Source organism: Brassica rapa, chromosome A07 (genome assembly GCF_000309985.2).
Source record: "Brassica rapa cultivar Chiifu-401-42 chromosome A07, CAAS_Brap_v3.01, whole genome shotgun sequence".
Lineage (NCBI taxonomy): Eukaryota > Viridiplantae > Streptophyta > Magnoliopsida > Brassicales > Brassicaceae > Brassica > Brassica rapa.
Window position 1 is genome coordinate 17,887,962 of NC_024801.2, and position 19,235 is coordinate 17,907,196.

The 19,235-nt window shown below is 34.1% G+C and overlaps 3 protein-coding genes across 10 annotated transcripts; 1 reads left to right on the forward strand and 2 right to left on the reverse strand.

The window, feature by feature from the left end:
* Positions 1-14: 14 nt before the first annotated feature.
* On the forward strand, positions 15-1,311 carry LOC103831380 (triosephosphate isomerase, cytosolic). The gene is made up of 2 exons (XM_033274598.1): positions 15-287; positions 371-1,311. Exons 1-2 carry the CDS (start codon positions 210-212, stop codon positions 545-547), a joined length of 255 nt encoding a protein of 84 aa, XP_033130489.1. The 5' UTR covers positions 15-209; the 3' UTR covers positions 548-1,311.
* A 4,244-nt stretch (positions 1,312-5,555) lies between these two features.
* On the reverse strand, positions 5,556-9,620 carry LOC103831381 (L-type lectin-domain containing receptor kinase S.4). The gene has a single exon (XM_009107282.2). The coding sequence runs from the start codon at positions 8,274-8,276 to the stop codon at positions 6,225-6,227; it is 2,052 nt and encodes a 683-aa protein (XP_009105530.2). The 5' UTR covers positions 8,277-9,620; the 3' UTR covers positions 5,556-6,224.
* A 356-nt stretch (positions 9,621-9,976) lies between these two features.
* On the reverse strand, positions 9,977-12,065 carry LOC103830018 (AT-hook motif nuclear-localized protein 15). Of its 8 annotated transcripts, none has more exons than XM_009105713.3 (3): positions 11,435-12,065; positions 11,182-11,293; positions 9,977-11,092 (listed from the first exon to the last, which is right to left on the reverse strand). In XM_009105713.3, exon 3 carries the CDS (start codon positions 11,072-11,074, stop codon positions 10,178-10,180), a length of 897 nt encoding a protein of 298 aa, XP_009103961.1. In that variant the 5' UTR covers positions 11,075-11,092; positions 11,182-11,293; positions 11,435-12,065; the 3' UTR covers positions 9,977-10,177. The 8 variants fall into 8 exon arrangements, with proteins under 8 accessions (XP_009103961.1, XP_009103966.1, XP_009103960.1 ...); XM_009105718.3 differs by having other exon boundaries at positions 9,977-11,052; positions 11,435-11,980; XM_009105712.3 differs by having other exon boundaries at positions 9,977-11,095; positions 11,182-11,289; positions 11,435-11,976.
* Positions 12,066-19,235: the final 7,170 nt, after the last annotated feature.

Sequence of the window (19,235 nt, forward strand, 5' to 3'; positions counted from 1 at the left end):
TTTACTGTATTTGAAATAGTCACAACAATATAGTTTTCAGCAATCATAGTACTGTCCAAAGGATACTTTTAAATTGGAAGAAACAGAACCAACTCTATGAAGTTAGGCACAAGAGGCATTGTCACAACATATTGTTCAACCAATGGACTTGTTTCATATTATATCATGCTTCTTATGAATTCTGTGACTTGTGTGTATTCCGTGCGGAGATGCTTGTGAACTTGGACATGCCATGGTTTATCCTTGGTCACTCTGAAAGGAGGGCACTCCTCAATGAATCAAACGAGGTTGGTGACCTTTCATACATGTCTCTACCATTTGGATTTGAGAGCTATGATTTTGATAATTGACCTCAATCCTACATATGTAGTTCTTCGGAGACAAGGTTGCCTATGCACTTGCTCAGGGTTTGAAAGTGATTGCTTGTGTTGGTGAGACTCTTGAGCAGCGAGAGGCTGGGTCGACCATGGATGTTGTGGCTGCCCAGACTAAAGCTATTGCTGGTATGTATATTGTCAAACACTTTTATCTCTTTTTGCTGTTTTAGTTTGTTCTCTTTGACACTGTGAGCCTGTTATCATGATATTAGTTCTCGTTTCTACTCGCTCTACGTGCATAGCTACTTTAGTAAGGCAATACATGGTGACTTTAACTTATCCATACACTGCATTTACTATACTTTGTTAATATTTATTTCCAAATAAATATTTTACTGCCCATTTTCTTACAAAGAACTTCTCTTTGTTGGTAATGGCAGATCGGTGTCGAACTGGTCAAATGTTGTCATAGACTATGGACCAGTGCTGACCATTTGAACCGGAAGCTACCCCAGCTCAAGCTCAGGAAGTAAGTTATTATCTATGCGTGTGAGCAGTGAAGCGTTATTGCTTATTGATATGAAAACCAATACTCTCTCTCTCTCTCTCTCTCTCTCTCTCTCTCTCTCTCTCTCTCTCTCTCTCTCTCTCTCTCTCTCTCTCTCTCTCTCTCTCTCTCTCTCTCTCTCTCTCTCTCTCTCTCTCTCTCTCTCTCCTCTCTCTCTCTCTCTCTCCCTCTCTCCCTCCTTATGTACATGATGAGCTAAGGAAATGGCTTGCAAAGAACGTGGGTGAGGATGTCGCTGCTACAACCCACATCATTTATGGAGGTAAATAGTACTTTTATTTGATCTAAATGGCATCATAAAGTTTTTTTGATACTTAGCTTGATTATGCAAATAAATTATCAGGATCAGTGAATAGTGGTAACTGTCAGGAGCTAGATGGTCAGACCGATGTGGATGGTTTCTTGGTCGGTGGTGCTTCTCTAAAGGTACATATATTATGTTCTGATCTCTTAGTTTGTTTCAATCAATACCATTACCTAATGTGTCTTCTTTCACTGTTGCTTTTGCATCCTGAGTTTATCGACATCATTTAAGCTGCGGAGGTGAAGAAAAGCGCTTTCACTAAGCAATCTCAAATCCTTTTGTGTATTCAATCTAAACTCTGATAAAAAATGAATAAGTTGATACAAGCATTATATTACTCTTTGCTTCGGTTGTATGTTGTCTTGAGAACGCAACAAATATCATTGTCTTCGCCAATTTATTTAGCTGTCAAATTACAGTCTCTCCTTTTTAATCTTCCTTAGTGGAGTTGTGTGTTCGATCTTCCTAACGGTCCTAGTTTTGTGTTTTCATGATTTTTGTAAGGTCATGCTATCTTATTAAAAGAAAAGAAAAAATAATAACCCAACGTAGACAGTTTTTTTTGGGCATTAATTAAGCCCAAGCCCAGTATAATGTATTAAAACTCAAATCACAAATGTGATGTGTTTTTTCTATTCTAAATTTTTTTTTCATTGATACATGATCAATGCATGTTTGTACTGCTTTCAGTGCGGCGGTAACACAATCACGGTACAAAAAGGTGTTATAACTACTTTTTACTCTGTCGCTGCTTACATGTATCTAGAGACCTGATATAATTAGGCCTAGATATAATGATATGTCATTTGTTCCACTCCCACTGCAAAAAGTAAAGTACTGAATGAATGATGAAACTCCCGGTGTCAATGAGTGGGTATTAAGTTTTATTTTTTATCTATCGCTTTATGCATTTTAGTTTATCAAATTTCTAATTTTTGATAGAATATTGGGCAATTGTCAATAATAGCACCTTTTGAGTTTTTGTCTCAAAAATGTCACTAGAAAGAGAAAGTTACAAAAATGACATTCATTAAAGGGTAAAATATCTCTAATACTCTTGATTTAAAATTAAATAAACAAACAAAAATAAATAAAAACAAATAAAATTAAAATAAAAAAAAGAAATTTTTTTTATAGTTTCAGATTCGAAATTTTTTATAATTTTTTTTTGAAATATTTTTTTTTGATTTTTTTTTTGATTTTTTCACATTTTCTTTTTATAATTATTTTTTTTATTTTATAAAATTTTAAACCCTAATTCCAAAACTTCATCCCTTAACTCTAAACCCTAAAGTTTGAATTAATTAATCTAAAGGGTATAAGTGTATATTTACCTCTTTAATGAAACTTATTTTTGTGACTTTGAGCCTTGAGTGCTAGTTTGTGAACAAAAACTTGGTTTGGTGCTATCCTAGTCTTTTTCTCTAGAATATTTCTGAATTTCAAATTTATCAATAAAAACGTTTGAGATTAAGGAAACAAAACGACAAGCTCCCAACGAGATCAAGACTAGCAGAATGGGGCTTACCAGTCTCACCCACATGCCCGTTCTGTTCCCGTTTGGGCGAAACCAGAGATCATCTACTGCTCTCTTGCGAGTACAGTCAAGAGATTTGGAGGGAGGTACTTCTCAGATGCAGGCCGCCACACACAATGTTCACCAACTGGGCAGAGGTCTTGTCTTGGATCAGAGATACATCATCGAATAAGCTATCTACTCTAAGGAAGATAGTGGTTCATATATTATACCATCAATGGAAGCAGAGAAACAACCTGATTCACAATCAGACATCACTCACGGCTGCAACTGTGTTCTATGGAATTGACAAAGAGATAAGGAACATCATCTCAACAAGAAGACTCAGAAATCATTTGGGTCCTTTATTGTTATGTGGCTGAGATAATTGTTTTTTGTAGGTTGAATTTTTAGTGATCCGTCTTGCTTTTTTATTTTATTTTGTTAAGATGGTTCAGATTTAAGATTTTTTTTTATAAAATCTTCTATTCATTATATGATATTTACAGTTTAACAGAAAAAAAAAGCAAAAAAAAAAAAGGAAAAGTCGATTATAATGAGGATATGTACTAATAAAGTATACCGGTTATTTGATAAAAAAAGGTATACCGCTTCAGGTGCTCTAGAATTGAGAAAGTGTCAACATCAGCACATAAATTCAAGCCAATAAAATCATTAGAACATGCCATCTCATCTCAGGTAACAAACATGAATTACATTTGCATGCGAAATCTATCCCTCTTCCCAAAAACCACTAACGCTAACTTTCGTTTGGGATTCAAGGAGTTTTGATCTCGGGCTTTAAATAACTTTACAATGCCTTTGTACTAAAGTTCAATTTCTCTTTCATCCTCCCATCTCACCCTGATCTTCAATTGGATTAATCTAAGGCGACCTTTTGCATCCTTAAATCTCTTGCAATATAATATCACGAATATGTGGATCATGACTCAGCAGGCATGATTCTGACAATTCCTGGTGTAGATCCAAGCTCCACAATGTTAAGCCTTGATGAATCTGAGTCGTCGGATGTTAAACTCAGAAGGTGCGAGCAGCCGTCAGTACTTATCGAGAAGCTAACGAGAGTTGTTGCAGACAGCTAAAGAATGAAGGAGATGTGTTGGAGTTTTTCAGTGGAACAGAGAAAGAGATTGTTAAGATGATAAAGACAGTTATGATGATGAACGTACAAGGCAACCCACCTAGCCAATTTCTAGGTGATATTTCTCCTTTTCTTTGTTGCATTTTAATTTCTTACTCCGACTGCAACCGCTTCTCAACTTATGAATTGTGGTTTAAGCTAGAGAAGCAACACAAGCTCATACACGGCATATTTTCACGTTTGAATCTTTCAAGATTCCAGTCTAAAATCACCTCAGCATCTTGATCCCTACTCTAGATTTTATAATCTAAAATACATCAATTGTGTTATTATATGGATTGTTACAGCCCTGTGATTCTTTTTTTTTTTTTTCACATTTACGTTTTGTTTACAGTATTGTGCAGTTTATCTGAAAACACTGGAAATTGATTCATTTAATTGTCCGGCATGAGACACATTTAAGAAAGTCACAGAGTCATCGGGGCTTGGAATTCACAGCTAGCAAGTAGCAAGGAAAAGTAAAGGAAACGTTTTGTACTGAGACTTTTACTCATACCAAATATTTTATACTGTTTATCTTATTTATTTGCAAGGGCTAGTTCAGACTATAAGACAAGGGTATGTTTAACTGTTCGTCAAACTTGAGAGGTGGATGGATAATATGGTTTTTAATCCTTGCTAGCGGTGGTATGTTGAATTGGAGATGATGTTTTCAAGCGACTTGCAGCCTAAAAGGGATCTATTTAGTAAGATGAATATCCTAATTTTTATATAAGTGCAACATGTTTGTGCTTAATATTCCCCAACTGTTCTGACCTCTCCTCCCCGTTTTGTAGTAGGTGCATTAATGTTTTAGATTTATTGGGCACATGAAGCTCATCGATGAGCATCATCTCCAGAAACGTCCAGTCCTTGACATGATCACGTGGAAGGAGATACACGTACAATTAAAGAGTAAGCAAATTGTATTCCATATTACCACCCAACTTCGTAATGCTTCCATATTAATTTACTCACTCACCATTGAATGACCAAATGCAAGGGCTCAATAGTATATCATGTTTATCCCGGCTGTCTGTAATTGCTTTTAGTTGCTAGCCACTTATTACAACTTCACTGCTTCTGTCATTTTTCTTGTCCTAACCTTTGGATTGTTCCTATATTGTCCCAATGTACAAACTCACAGGGAAGGTCTGGTTCAGCTCAATGTATTCCTCCAGATTCCAGAGTATTCATTGACGACAAGGTCAGCCGACCCATTCAGTATCTATCTTGGTATGTGCTTCTGCTTTAAAAACTTTCCAATGTTTTCCTTCCACCTGAAAAATATATTGTGTTGTAGGCTAGCTGTGCATCATAACGCGTCTGAACTGGTGAATACATCGAAGATATAATGGAGATTGAAACCCTCACAATTGGTGCGATAGTCACCTTCGTCAACAATGAATCCGTTCAGGTACAGCCACATTTGACATTTCACTCCCGCCTGAATAGTATACTTACCCCCGAATTGTTTTACTTTTTTTTTTTGCTCTAATAAATGTTGAATGCTTTTTCCTACTGCACAGAGACAGTTGACGATGTCGAAAGAAATCCCGGGTGGTATTACAGAGGGCCAACATCGTTGATGTGAGAATGTTACCGGGGTTGTGAAGTAATGTCACTCACACAGTTACATTGACGAAACTTTATCTACTATTGTGATGTTGCAAAGTATTTTTAGTTCACGAACTCCTCTCTGTTTTTTTTTTTTTGGTAAAACATTTCCGTTATAATTACAGGTTCCGTGCTGAGATATCTGTGTACGACAGTGGTGACAAAGCCAGCTTCGTACTCCTTGGATATGCACGCACTGAACGTACCAGAAGACAAGCTTCTGACTTACTCGACAATTACTTGGGAGGTATCTTAAATTGTGCTTAAACTTCACCTCCCCCACCTATTGAAACTCACGTATAGTATTAGTGAGTTATATATCTCAGGCTAATGGAGAGTTGGTTGGAATTTTTCATGTATCTCCATGTAAAGAGTTCTCAATTTTTCATGAGGTTTTAATTTTTTAAAAGTTAATTAAAGTATCAAAAACCTATGGAAATATACATAATTTCTAAGAAGAAATACAGTTCACGGATGAACCATTTTTCCGAGTATTCAAATGGTCCTCAAACAATATATTATATCCGCGTGACCATCTGATGGAATGCCTTCAAATCTAAGCTTTCAAACTCAATCGTCTGCGCACCACTACACTATCACGCATGGTTTGATGTTTTAAACTGTTTCATTTGAGAAATTTCATATAATTTTTTTTATAATAAACACATTTTCATATATGTAGCATATATCTTACATTTTCCATGGTGAAATATTGTACATAAAAGTGACCAAAATGCTTTTAAAATAACCTTAAGCATCCATCATCTCCCATCGGTTTTAGCTTTACCCCCAAATGAGAATATAGACGAACTAGTAGTCGGATTCGGTCCACTATAAAACCTAGCTGAGTCCACAAAGTCCTCAAACTCGCCAGCATTAATATTACCGCTTCCATCATCAAGACACATACTATCATTTGCATCTAAAAAATCTGGCGCAGGGACAACTTCCGGCGACGGGAACTGCTTCTCGAGATACATAACCACTTGTCTCATCGTAGGTCGAACTTCAGGTGAGTTGTTCGAACAAAGAAGGCCTAGTTTGATAACCATAACCACTTCATCTTCATCATACTCACCGTTCAATCTCCTGTCCACAACATCTCTAATGTCTCCACTTTGCCACCTTGACCAAACCCAGTCAACCATTACAAGCTCTTCCGGTAACGCATTTGCCTCAATCGGTCTTCTCCCGCAAGCTACTTCCAATAGAAGCGCACCAAACGCATAAACATCAGTGCTTGTTGTTAACTTTCCTGATTTAGTAAGTTCTGGAGCTAAGTACCCAAACGTACCAACCACTCTTGTAGCTCCAGGGTTCGATCCATGCTCATATAACTTAGCAAGACCGAAATCTCCAACACGCCCGTTCATATCACCGTCCAACAAAACGTTTGCGGCTTTAATATCGCGGTGAATAACGGTTTGTTCCCATCCTTCATGCAAGTAGAGTAAAGCAGAAGCAACCCCTTTGATAATTTTGAAGCGTTGGTCCCAAGTCAAGATAACTTTAGGGTTTTCACCGAACAAGTACATGTCTAAGCTTCCATTAGGCATGAAGTCATAGACCAGAAGCAAATCCTGTCGTCTTCGACACCAACCTAGCAACTGAACAAGATTCCTATGCCTGAGGTGACCAATGCTCGAGACTTCAGACATGAACTCCCGTACACCTTGTCTTGACTCGTGAGAGATTCTCTTGACAGCTACAAACTCTTCTGAATCTGGAAGCTTCCCTTTGTATACTTTCCCAAATCCACCAGACCCGAGAAGCTCCTTGTCCGCAAAACCATTCGTAGCTTTTTTCAGCTCTCTATAAGAGAATCTATGCGGACCAAAGTCAAGCTCCCACTCTTCAACTCTGTCTTCATCTTTGACCTTTTTAATACCAAACATAACTGCAGCGACAAGACCCGCTATGACCAAAAGGGAACACGAGAGAGATACTCCTAGGATCAAGCCGGGGCTCTTCTTCTTCTTAAGTGGACGTGGAACCCTAGGGAGAGAGGGTAGAGACAGAGACAAAGCTTCTCCACTCATGTTAAAGTTCCAACCTAAGATGTAATGGGAACTAGCTAGCAAACCGGTCGAAGCAGAGAATCCAACATACATTTCATCTCCAAAGACAGTGGACAGATCTATATTGTAAGAGAGAAGAGACAACTTTGGTTTCTCAGAGAGTGGAGAAAGCTTAACGTCTAACCTTTTCTTGTTTGAATCGTAATCAATCCAAGCTTGAATCACTCTACCACTGTCGAGGAAAAGCTCTTTCTTGGTTGAGTTAGGGAGAAAGTAGGCAGCTGGAGTTGAAGCACTTGACTCCAAACTGTTTATATCGATTCCGACATGGTTGTCATTGATGTCCTCAAACTCCAAATCCTTGACGGTATCGAACTCCACAGCGAAGAAGTGGCTAGAGACGTTAGCTCGGCTTGAGTTCAAAATCCCTAAGTACTGGCTAGAAAGAGAGCCTTGGAGATTTGGAGTTGGCGTGATGGTGAAGGCAAGTCCATGACCTCCAAGCGTGACGTACTCTGGAACCATGGCGATTACAAAAGAGGTGGAGAAAGAGAGAGCTCGGTTTTGTCCGGGTGGCTTGAACCGGATTGGTAAGGAGTAGAAGGCGTGACCAATCACGCGACTTGTGTCCGTTGTGAGCCTGATGGCCCCAGTGCTGGCTATCTCTGTAACTCCTGACATGATTAGATTTGGAGAGGCTTTTTTGAAGCCAATGAAAGAGAAGTCTTGTGTTAGAGATGAAGCCAAGTGTGTGAAGAAGATGAGAAGCAGCCAGACGAAGACAAAAGTCTCCATCAACAATGTGTGTTTTAGAGTTTTAGATTCTCTGTAATTTGTTTCCTTGTGTGAGAAGTAAAGAGACTTGTATATAGCTGATGAGCTATGATGTTATAGTTCTATGATATGGTTAGAAAGAGGAAGATTTGATGGTGACAAATGACGATTATGAAAGCATGTGGTGCTGAGAATGATGTTGGTTATTTGGGAACATGTGATTATTTCTAGACAGATCACAGTATTATAGTATTTATCAGCAAACTGAACTTACTTCAACTACAATTATACGAGGTTAGTACTATTTAATATATCGATGTTGTTGATATCAGTCGAGATCGTCGGTATTGATTAGTTTAAGCAATGAGCAAAGTACTTATACTTTGTAAACAAACGACTTACAACTTTAACTTAATGGATTTCTTATGTACATATACCATCAACAATTAATTATGTATTGATTTGTAACCAAGTGTGTTCACAATTTGTATTATAAGTCTAAATAGTTAACCATTTTTTGGTTATGAACGACAAATTAGAGGTTCTGGCTCGTTGTTTGATGATTTTTAAACTGGCATGTTATGGTTTAAAGAAATCTTTAGCACTATTATTTTCGTTCCTTTTAGTTTAATTTACTGATTGACAATCTATATGTACGTAGGTCCAGAAACAATACATGCAGGAATAATTTGTTTTTTAGCTTCGACGTATTTGATAGTTCTGAAAGTTTTTAAAAAGAGATTGAATTGTTTTTATCACTGATAAAAACAACTCTTTTTTTTAACCCCATTTATAAATTCCTCGGTTAGTAGTCCTTTCGTTTGTATTAAGCATACGTGAGAAATATAATCTTAGATTATATAAGCAGAATTAGTTATACGCACACATTGGAGTAACTCAAACGTATACAGCCTGGTCAAGTAATCAGTAACGTGGCTTCGGCACCAGTGACAATGTCTTGAGCAAGTGCACTTAACCTGATACCAAGAAAACAGCTTTATATACTTTCACCATTCGATAAATTTGATCAGATTAAATATCATAAAAGTATTGTGACGCGCATTTCTATATAGATGAATTGTGTGAACGATTCATCCACTAGACGTTGAAATTTATTGAAATGCATGCAGAATTTCAGAAAAGTTGTAGACAATATTCTTGGATAGGCAACAAAATCAAAAGGTCAATAAATCAAATAATAAAGCGATTGAAAGCAAGTGTTCCAAAAAAAAAAAAAAAAAGTGTTCCAAAAAAAAAAAAAAAGCGATTGAAAGCAAAATGGGAGAAGTCTATATGTTCCGGAGACTATTGGCTTTCGTTCAAAACAAAAGATATGGTTGTTGCAAAGAGATTGATTAAGATGATAAATAACAGATTAATAAAATAATAAAAAAAAACGATTTACGATGATTATAGTGATGACTAAGTCAGACAAATATTCAAATGATGAATAACAGATTAGTAAAAAACACAAACTAAACTAATCAGCCTCAACAAGAGTTTGAAGAAATGATTCGAACAATGTTTAAAACTATTAAAAGGCCTAAAGAACTCGAAAGATCAATAAGAATCACACTTATCAGCATTAAGAAAGGAATGATAATCAAATGCTTTTCAATGTAGAAGCCACACACCATTTCTCTTAAAAGACAAAAGCTCAGGTTTTTAAACATCAAAGCTCAAAGGTAATTCTACAATCAGCTAACTTCATAAAGCTATCCGCGATCAAAATAATCAGTCAGAAAGACCAGTAGCACCACCACAAAACAAACAACTAGCTAAATGTCATCTCATTACCCGCACAAAATTGAAAACTTTTGAGAGCTTAATAAACATAAGTCTATTCTTCCTAATAATTCCAACAGATGGAAACCATAACCACCCCAGCCAAAAGAACAATGCCACCATCACCTATCTAATTATCAGTACGAAGGAGGAGCACGAGCCGGAGGAGCACCCCAAAACACGTCGTGTTGAGCCATTTGGTGACCATTTGGCATAAAGTTAGGAGTCATATTATACATCGGCTGCATCGACTCTTCAGTTCCATCATTCCCACTCTTGTTATCATCATTCTCTTTCTCCTTCGCTTCTTCTACTTGTGGTTGTTGTTGCTCATCTTCAATAGGTAACCTTTCGAAGCTAGCATTGCAAAACGTAGCAGCGATCACAATAACTGGTCCAGATGCAATAAGCGGTCCAGCGACTCCACCTCCCAAGACTTGACCCTGAGCTCCAGCTAAGTAAATGGTCAAACCAGCAGCTGCAGCCGGAGAACCAGAAGTGGGAAGAAAAGCACCGCACATAGACAAGATCTCAAACTGACCACGAAGAGACACGACTCCTCCAGATGCAGCAGGCTGACGCAGAGTGACATTAGTGACCAAACCGCTACCGCTGAGAACAGAAACGCCTCTCCCGCGTCTACGAGCAAACGCGTTTAAGCTTTCCGCCACGTCAGCACCCGTGGCGATCTCGAGGACATGGCTTTGCAGCGAGTTGGGGCTTTCTTTGGTGACAACCACTGGGTTCTTGGGCTTGTTCTTGGAACCAGGAGGTCTACCCCGCGGACGTCGACCCGTAGACCCGGATCCAGATCCATGTTCGACGGCGGGTAACTCGTCCTGCTCCTCTTGGCTGTTCTGAGTATGAGTGTTAGGGCTTCCACTGTTGTTGGTGAAGTCATGGTCCAATCTTGGATCCGACCGAGTCATATTCGGGTTATTGCTGCTTCTGTGATGCAAAGACGGAGCTGATGACGTCACAGGACTCTCCACTCCTTCTATCGCAACGTTCCCTACCCACCAAGGATTCGCCATTGATTTACTTTTTTTTTCCTTCTATCCAGTAAAAATAAAATAAATACCTTTTTCGTGACTTTCAGACAAGAAACTATTATTACAAGAGAGGGAGAAAATCCAAAAACCTTATCTTAAAACTCTAGATTGCATCTTTAACCAAGTTTAAACCAACATGTTGCATGAATCAGACACACGAGACATGGGACATCATTTGTTCTTTATCATATACGTACCTGACTAAAAAAAGGGCACCGAAAAATAAAAAAAATCAGATCTATAACACCAAGAAAAAAAAAATAAACCCATAAACATAAAAATCCAAATTTTATTTTACAATCGAAAATATAAACTTAATGTAAAATCATTTAAAGGAAGTACCTTTGTGTTTTGTTGTTTCTTCTTGTAGAGAGAAAGATAAACCCAAAGATTTGTCTGAGGGGGCAAAGATTTGTACTTGAAAGTAGTAAGAACTTTCTCACCGTCTCTTTCTATTTCGTACTTTGGAAAATATAGGCGTGTGCGTACGTTAGTTAAAAGGACTTTTAGTGGGGCGTACGATAAGGAGTTATGGTGGATGATGAGTTGTGATTTTGATTAGAAGCGGACCAAGCGGTCCTCTCTCTCTCGACCAGAGCCGTCCTTTTGGACCATTGAACATTTAGGTGGTCGTGCAAAAGTTTGAGCGAGCTTCTCTAGACACGCCTTGTCTCTTCTAACACACCAGGCCTGGATTGCTCATTTTTGTGGACCTACTTAGGAAATTACTAAATTTCCCCAGACATCAATTGTCAATTTTTAGATCCATATTTGGTAACAAGTTTTCTGGTTTGATGGTGGAAGATCAGCTGTAGAAAAGGAGAAAGAAAGTTGACTTTAGCTTCGATTGGACTAAAAATTTTAAAATTAATTTTCAGGCTTTCAGCCACGTATTATTTAGAATTGTTTCAGCCACGTATTATTTAGAATTGACATCTTATATATTTTATTTTCTTTTGAACAACTGACATCTTATATATATATATATTAGTAATATAGGGTGTTGTAACTTTTGACTATAGTATAATCCGTCTCTATATTGTGATTACATGATAAAAAATTTTGTTGTAATAAAAAACAGAATAGCAGAATCTATAGTACGTTTGACCTTATAAATATTTTAAGCATATTTGTTGTATGTTACGAGTTTAGTTGGTACAGACTTTGTTGACAAATTTTATTATTGGTGGATGCTTTAATAAAAAGTAATGTTAATTATGAAGCCTGTCAAAAGTTCTAAAAGTCTGATATATGACCATATCCAACAATAATAATAAATTAGGTGTGATTTCAAAAATATTAATAATACTAAAAGTAATGAATTTGGTCTCACTTCTTTAATGAAGTGAATAAAAAGGAGGCCACCACCGGCTCCAATGGCCACTATAACGAAACGCTACATTTATATCAATACATTTAATTAATATACCTACCTCTATATGAGTCTTTTTTTTTTTTTGAAACACACCTCTATATGTGTCTATCAGTTGATTATGTAGTTTCTTTGTCACCGTTTTAAATGTGATTAGTGCAGATACAAAGGACCAGGGGCGAAGCTACAGTTTAAAAGACGTGCACGTGCACTATTCATAGTTTTGAATCCACAAAATTTATGGTAAAAGCAGTTAAACGAAGTAGATCGAGCAAATCATGCATGAAAGATGCAGATCTTGCAAAAAATATATAGATCAAGCATAACAAGTAACTTTATAAATTATCCTTGGCAAAAACAGTTCAAAAATGAAAGTCATATATTAAAACAATAAAAATTACACTAAAATTTCAAACACATTATATATAAACAATACATAAACAAAAATAAAATAATTTAATGAAATATATTTTGATTTGTCTATAACGTATCTGTAATATTATATATAATCTTAAGTGTGTTATAACAACTTTTATTATCTTATAAATTTTTTTGTAAATTTTTAACTATATTTATATGCATAACATGAAAATATAAGTTATATACATATAATTATAAATAAATATATATATAAGAATAATTATAATTTATAGGATAAAACTAATCTATAAGAAATAGTTTCATTGTTGACAAAAAAAGAAAGAAATAGTTCATTATATTATTTCAACTTTGACTAATGCAGGAAAAAATATATTATAAAAATGTTTAAAGATAATAAATAATTTAAATAATATTTACCACACTCAAAACTAAAATAAAACCACAAAAAGATGACTATAGAAAAGGACAAGAGAAAAAAGATTATCATTTCTGCTAGGTATTATATTTAGACTAAAAAAGAATTCTCACACCTCAGTGGAAGATTTGGACGCACTGTCAACACTTCTTCAAGTCCCTCTGGTTGCAGGAACCGTGAACCGTGGTAGTGACGTTATAGGTGCGGGTATGACGGTCAATGACTGGACTGCTTTCTGTGGTTCAGGCACAACCGCAACAGAGCTCTCTATTATAGACATCATCTTCAAGCTAAGGGAAGCTCATCCTAGCTCTATTGTCGACGAGATGAGAAAGTCTTTGATCGATACCTATGTTTAAAAATGATTTTGTTACAATTTTTTTATCATTCTCTTAACACACATTCTCTTAACAATACAAAATTTGTGTGTTTGTATGTGTTTTTGTTACGTATATTTTAAGAACTTATGAGTATACATGGTATTTCTAAAGTTGAATCTTATGTGTAAAACTAAAGAGATTTGTGTCCCAGGAACAAATTTTTTTAAATAAAATTACAAAATCAATGAAAACTAAACTTTTTGAATAACAATAAATTTTACGTGGAATTTAAAATTTCATAAACCAATAACAAAAGATTCTAAAAATTGTTTTAAAATCCATAAGCCAATTAAGAGGAAATCTCTAAAAAAATTAAAATCATCGAGAATTCGGTCACCAATAAACGCTCCTTAAATACAATATTTTTTTTGTGATAACCCATAAGTCAAATCAAAAACATGTCTGTGATAAACGGCCCTCGATATTCTCTCCAGACTAACATGTTCACGGTAATATATATCATTGGTAATCTTTCCGCACATAATTTTTTTCAAAAAAAGATAACTTACAAAAAAAGTTGCAAAAAAAAAAAAGATAACTTACACAGAATACCATGTCCACATGGTTAGTCAGAACTCATATAATGTTTTTTTTTTCCTCAAAACTTATCATATAATGTCGTGTCGCTAAAAAGGGTGAGATATGCAACAAAAACAAATTCAGGCTTAAGAAAGTAAACATTCGACTCATGGTAGAAAAGGATTCAACCTAAAGAAGTACATGTCCTTCAGTAAAATTTGAGTGTTGTGGTACGTGTTCCTAGAGACCCCCGACAATACCTAATTAGATATTTTCTTCAACATTCCTTAATTTCTAAAGAGAATTACCTAGACACCTATATTGTCCACCACCTCACCCGAGCAAAGATTCCATTTGAGCGGATTGAATGTCAGTGTACACAAAGAAAATAAGCTCTTGCTTTTTTTCCATACCCATCAAGGATAACAGATCCAGAGGTGAAGTGTTTTCTTTGGCCGATCTAATTTTGTGTGCGAGCTTTGATGTTGACATACGATTTTGACGAGTGCGGCTTTTCGATTCACGAAAGATATCATTCTTCGCATCATAAAGTGATCTCACCTTAAATCTACAATTTGAAGAATCACAGTAGTAAAAAAATGGAAAATGAGTAAATCTGTACAAAGAATGTCATAAGTTTTCTAGCGATCGAACAAACCGTGAGAGAAAAAAAAGAAAGAGAAGATATAGTAAAAAAAGAGAAAATATTGGTTTGTTTCATTTTTAGCCAAACAATTATTTTAAATATATTTTATTTTTTAATGTTCATGTGGGTATTGAAATAGGGATAATTTGTAAATTACTTTATTAATAGTTTGAAATTTGAAAATTACACCATCTATTTTATTTTTTAAAAACTACACTTTCCTAAATGTGAATTGACATTTTTTGCCCAGATGAGATTTCAGTAACTGAAATATAAATTCGAAATTAAAAAAATAATATTATTATATTTATTTATGTTTAAGATAAATATGTATTTTTGGATAAATATTTTATTTTACCATTTAAAATTTTACAATAACAAGGATATTATAGCCGAACGTAGGAATTATATTGAAACTATAATTATGGAAAAAAATCATCACTTGTTATTCAAGAACAGAGAGGACAAGGGAGAGAGCAATTTCCATAGCAACATACGAAAGTAACATGTTGTAGTTTTTTTTTGTTGCTGTTATTAATTTGAATTGGGAAGAAATAAGCAGTGTCTTGTGGAGGAAGCAACATCATGTTTAAACAAGGATGTTTTTGGAAAGTTTCCTGCATCTTCATGGTACCATTCTACAAACATTACAACAAAAAGAGATAAATAAGGCTGAGAAAAAAGGAAACCAACTCCTGTAATTCATAGTCTATCAAGCCGCATAAACGACACTTACGCCAAACTTGAACATAAGCGGAGTTCTTCAAAGGTATAGAACATCTATCTCTCCAGAACTTATTGATCTGTTCATCACCAGGCTTTTCTTGATAAGAGGAGTTCATTCTGCCAATAGCTGGAGCACCTTTCTTTTCTCTTATATCTTATGGAATTTTCATGTCTTGCTTTAAATTTTCTTTCGGAAATTCATAGACAAAAAAACACAGGTTTCCAGACAGTACTTGCCTCCACTCAGCAAAATCACACAGCAAAACCACAATTGTATTTGCTTCTACTCGCGCAGAGAGAAGCATCAAGTGAAATAGTCAAAGTGTTAGACGTATCGGGTGTGACCAGCAAAAGTTGACCTAAGACAACAGTTCGAAACGTTCTACACTTATACGGTTTTGTATAGACTAGTGTTAGCGTTGTATCACGAAGACATTGTACCTTAGTTGAGACGTTCTAAATCATTACCCAACCTATTTATACCAAAATCTTCATGAACCATATGCACCATATCTTCAAACTTCAAACCTTCTTTATTGGTAAATAATTTACCTCCTTTTTTGTATTCACCGTGAAATTCCATGATTCTTTATTCATCTTCCTCTCTCCAAAAACTCCAGTTATATGCAGCATGATTTTCCTAAAAAAAACCATTTAAAATAAAATAGAAGCAGAAAGAGAAAGTGAAATATAATTCATGAATTAACAAACCTCTGAATGAGATCAGAGGAAGAAAAAAGTTCTTTCAAACATCGAGGGTAAGGAGAAGAAGAAAACTAGACTTGTCTCGAAGGTTTTTTTTTTCAGAAACATAAAAAGTTCAAAATATATAAAAAATAATATTGTCTGGATATTCTAAAGATTTCTTTTTAAAAACATCTTATGTTTGTTAAAACCGTTACTTTGAGTATAAAATAATTATGATGATAAATAATTAAGAAATATTGAGATTGGGAAATTTAGTAAATTTATATATACCAAAGTGTATTTTTCTAGAAAATTAAACAATGGTGTAGTTTTCAAATTAATATTTTATTTAAGTGTATTTCTCCAATTTTTCCCATTGAAATATGTAGTTGGTAAATAGTTATTTTTTAATAGACATAGATAAGAAGGCATGTTAGGGATTCGACCAACAAAAAAGAAGGCATATATCAGGGTTTTCCAATGGTGAATGTTGTAGGAAAGTGGCTAAGTGAACAAGAGTGTCTTAAAGTGTTAAAGATCTTAACGAAAGTCCCTTATTTTGTAATTTCCTCTTATTTTAAAACCTTTTAAGTTTTAACATAAAATTCGTTAATGTCAATTTCCCTCGTTTACCTTTAAATTGTCGTCAAATACTCAAATGTGGATGAAAATAGTTAAATCAAAATATTGTGTTATAACTAAAATAAAAAAAAAACTAAATATTTTTAATAATAAAAAATCAATTAAAATAAATAGTAAGCCCTTCAATTATATTTTGAACGAATCAATCCTTTAACTCAACATCTATTAAATGTCAATCTTCCAGTGTATATAGTTCTTCAAATATTGATGAAAACAACTAAATGAAAAGTTTATTAATGCTTCCATACTAGAAAGTCTGGGTTTCGAATCCAAGACAGAATTCTGTGAATTAATAGAAAAAAGACATACAATAAATTTGTAACATGGCGCAAAAATTAACATCAAGCGTAGATTCGATAGGACGGCTCAGTTGATGCAGTCTTGCATAAATCCTCATAAGCATATAGAATTATCGGTTATAAAGTCGTCTGTAATATTTCTTATAGTTTGTAATAACCTAATTATCCAGGTTGAAATTACTTGATGATTAGTTTATTGTATATTTGAGTATATAATCGTTAAAGTTCTGGTGCTTTCTAAATATTTCGAGAACCATATTTATCAGTTTTGTGTACAGAGAAACATCTCTTCGTCAAGTCTAGCTCTGGCCATTTCTAATGAAACATTTACCACATACTCTGTAAGAGGTGGCAAATTATTCACCTCTCTAGTGGACTATAAATCAAAAGAAGCTCTCGCATTGTTAATGAAACATTTGCCATATTCATCAGTTTTGAACATTTGCCACCTCATTAGAAAAAAATATTCATATTTATAATATATTTGAACTTTTGATTTATGGGGACTTATAAAAAGTAACAAAAGTTCTTTAGTGTTTTTTTCTGTTGATTGAAATATAATTAGTTGTATAGGTAATGATGTTTTTATTTAGAATATATAAATTTCATGTTTCAGCGGTACCGGTCTGTCATGCTCTGACGTTAAATGTTTCTTAATCTTTGTGCACAAGTCTACAACGACAATTAAAATAAATCGCATGGAATAATATATAGGCGTTCATTTTTTATTTGTTTCAACACCCCCACCCCACAAAAAAAATTTCAAAACTTGTCCTTCTCTTCGTACTTGAATAATATCAACCTCTTCATAGTAAAAAAACATAAATTTCATTTACATAAATCATAGACTGAAGCAGATTACCTTAACGAATTTCAAATTGAATTGTTTATTCATTTTTTGGCAACAAAATTTTTATTCATTAAAAATATTTCTTATGATACATTTTTAGTTGTAAGTTTTATTACTAAACACCATATTATAAAATAAAATTATGAGAAATTTTCATGTTTATCTTATTATTGGTATCATTATTCAACGTTTACCTTTATTAAAGTGACATTTTCAAAAATGTCTTCTTCATTAAAATGCAAAAAACTCTTATACTCTTGCTTTATATATAATAAATAATTATTTAAATAAATAAAATTTATTTATACTTTTCCAGTTATAAGTTTTCAAATTCAAACTTTTTATAAATTTTTTTTGAATTTTTGAATTTTTTTGTTTCAAATTTTATTTTTGAAATTAGAAAATTCTATTTGAAACTATTTCTATAAATTTTAAAAAATTAAGTATTTATGTATATATATTTATTATAATCTTAAACTCCACATTCCAAAACTATATCCCACCCCTTCAACTCTAAACTATAAATCTAGATCATTAATTAAATCTAAGGTTATAAGTGTCTTTTAGCTCTTAAAATGAGGATAAAACTGATTAAAGTAAACATGAAAATTGGTATTATAAATGTGGTATTTTATGCAATTTTATTAAAATTATATCAAATTTATTAAATATAAATTAGAATAATTTGTAATAAACATATTATTATATTCAGAAAATGATTTATTAATTTAATTTTCCATATCCGGTTTTAACTTCGCATTGGATCACCACCTACTTTACATTTAGGCTCCGACTAGTAACTTTTCTGAAAAGAGGAGGAATGAATAGAAAAGGAATCTAGAGGAATAAAATAGTGGAAATGAAAAAGAATGTTTGTTCCTTCTCAAATTTATCAAGAAATAATTTTATTCTTTATTCCTTTACAAAAAAAAGGAATGAGAAGGAATGAGAAAAATTTGTTTCCTAATTTATGAAAAAAAAATAATAATTTGTAACTCTAGAGGAAAGCAATAAGCATTTCCACGTCGATGAACACATATCAAATACATGCATTCAACGTAACATTCGTATTACTATGTAGTCATCCATTATATTTACATTTTGTTAATATCTATAAATAGGGAACCAAGTTCATTCTAACAACCCACTCCACACAATTTACACTGCAATGGCTTTCTCTAATAAGCCTCATTGCATATTGATTTTTATGATCTCATTTTTCATTT

Bases quoted from the DNA above. Each gene is read 5' to 3' on its own strand.
- LOC103831381 (XM_009107282.2), bottom strand. From the start codon at position 8,276: ATGGAGACTTTTGTCTTCGTCTGGCTGCTTCTCATCTTCTTCACACAC.
- LOC103831380 (XM_033274598.1), top strand. From the start codon at position 210: ATGCTTGTGAACTTGGACATGCCATGGTTTATCCTTGGTCACTCTGAA. The intron at 288-370 runs GTTGGTGACCTT...CTACATATGTAG, and splicing joins TCCTCAATGAATCAAACGAG to TTCTTCGGAGACAAGGTTGC.
- LOC103830018 (XM_009105716.3), bottom strand. From the start codon at position 11,074: ATGGCGAATCCTTGGTGGGTAGGGAACGTTGCGATAGAAGGAGTGGAG.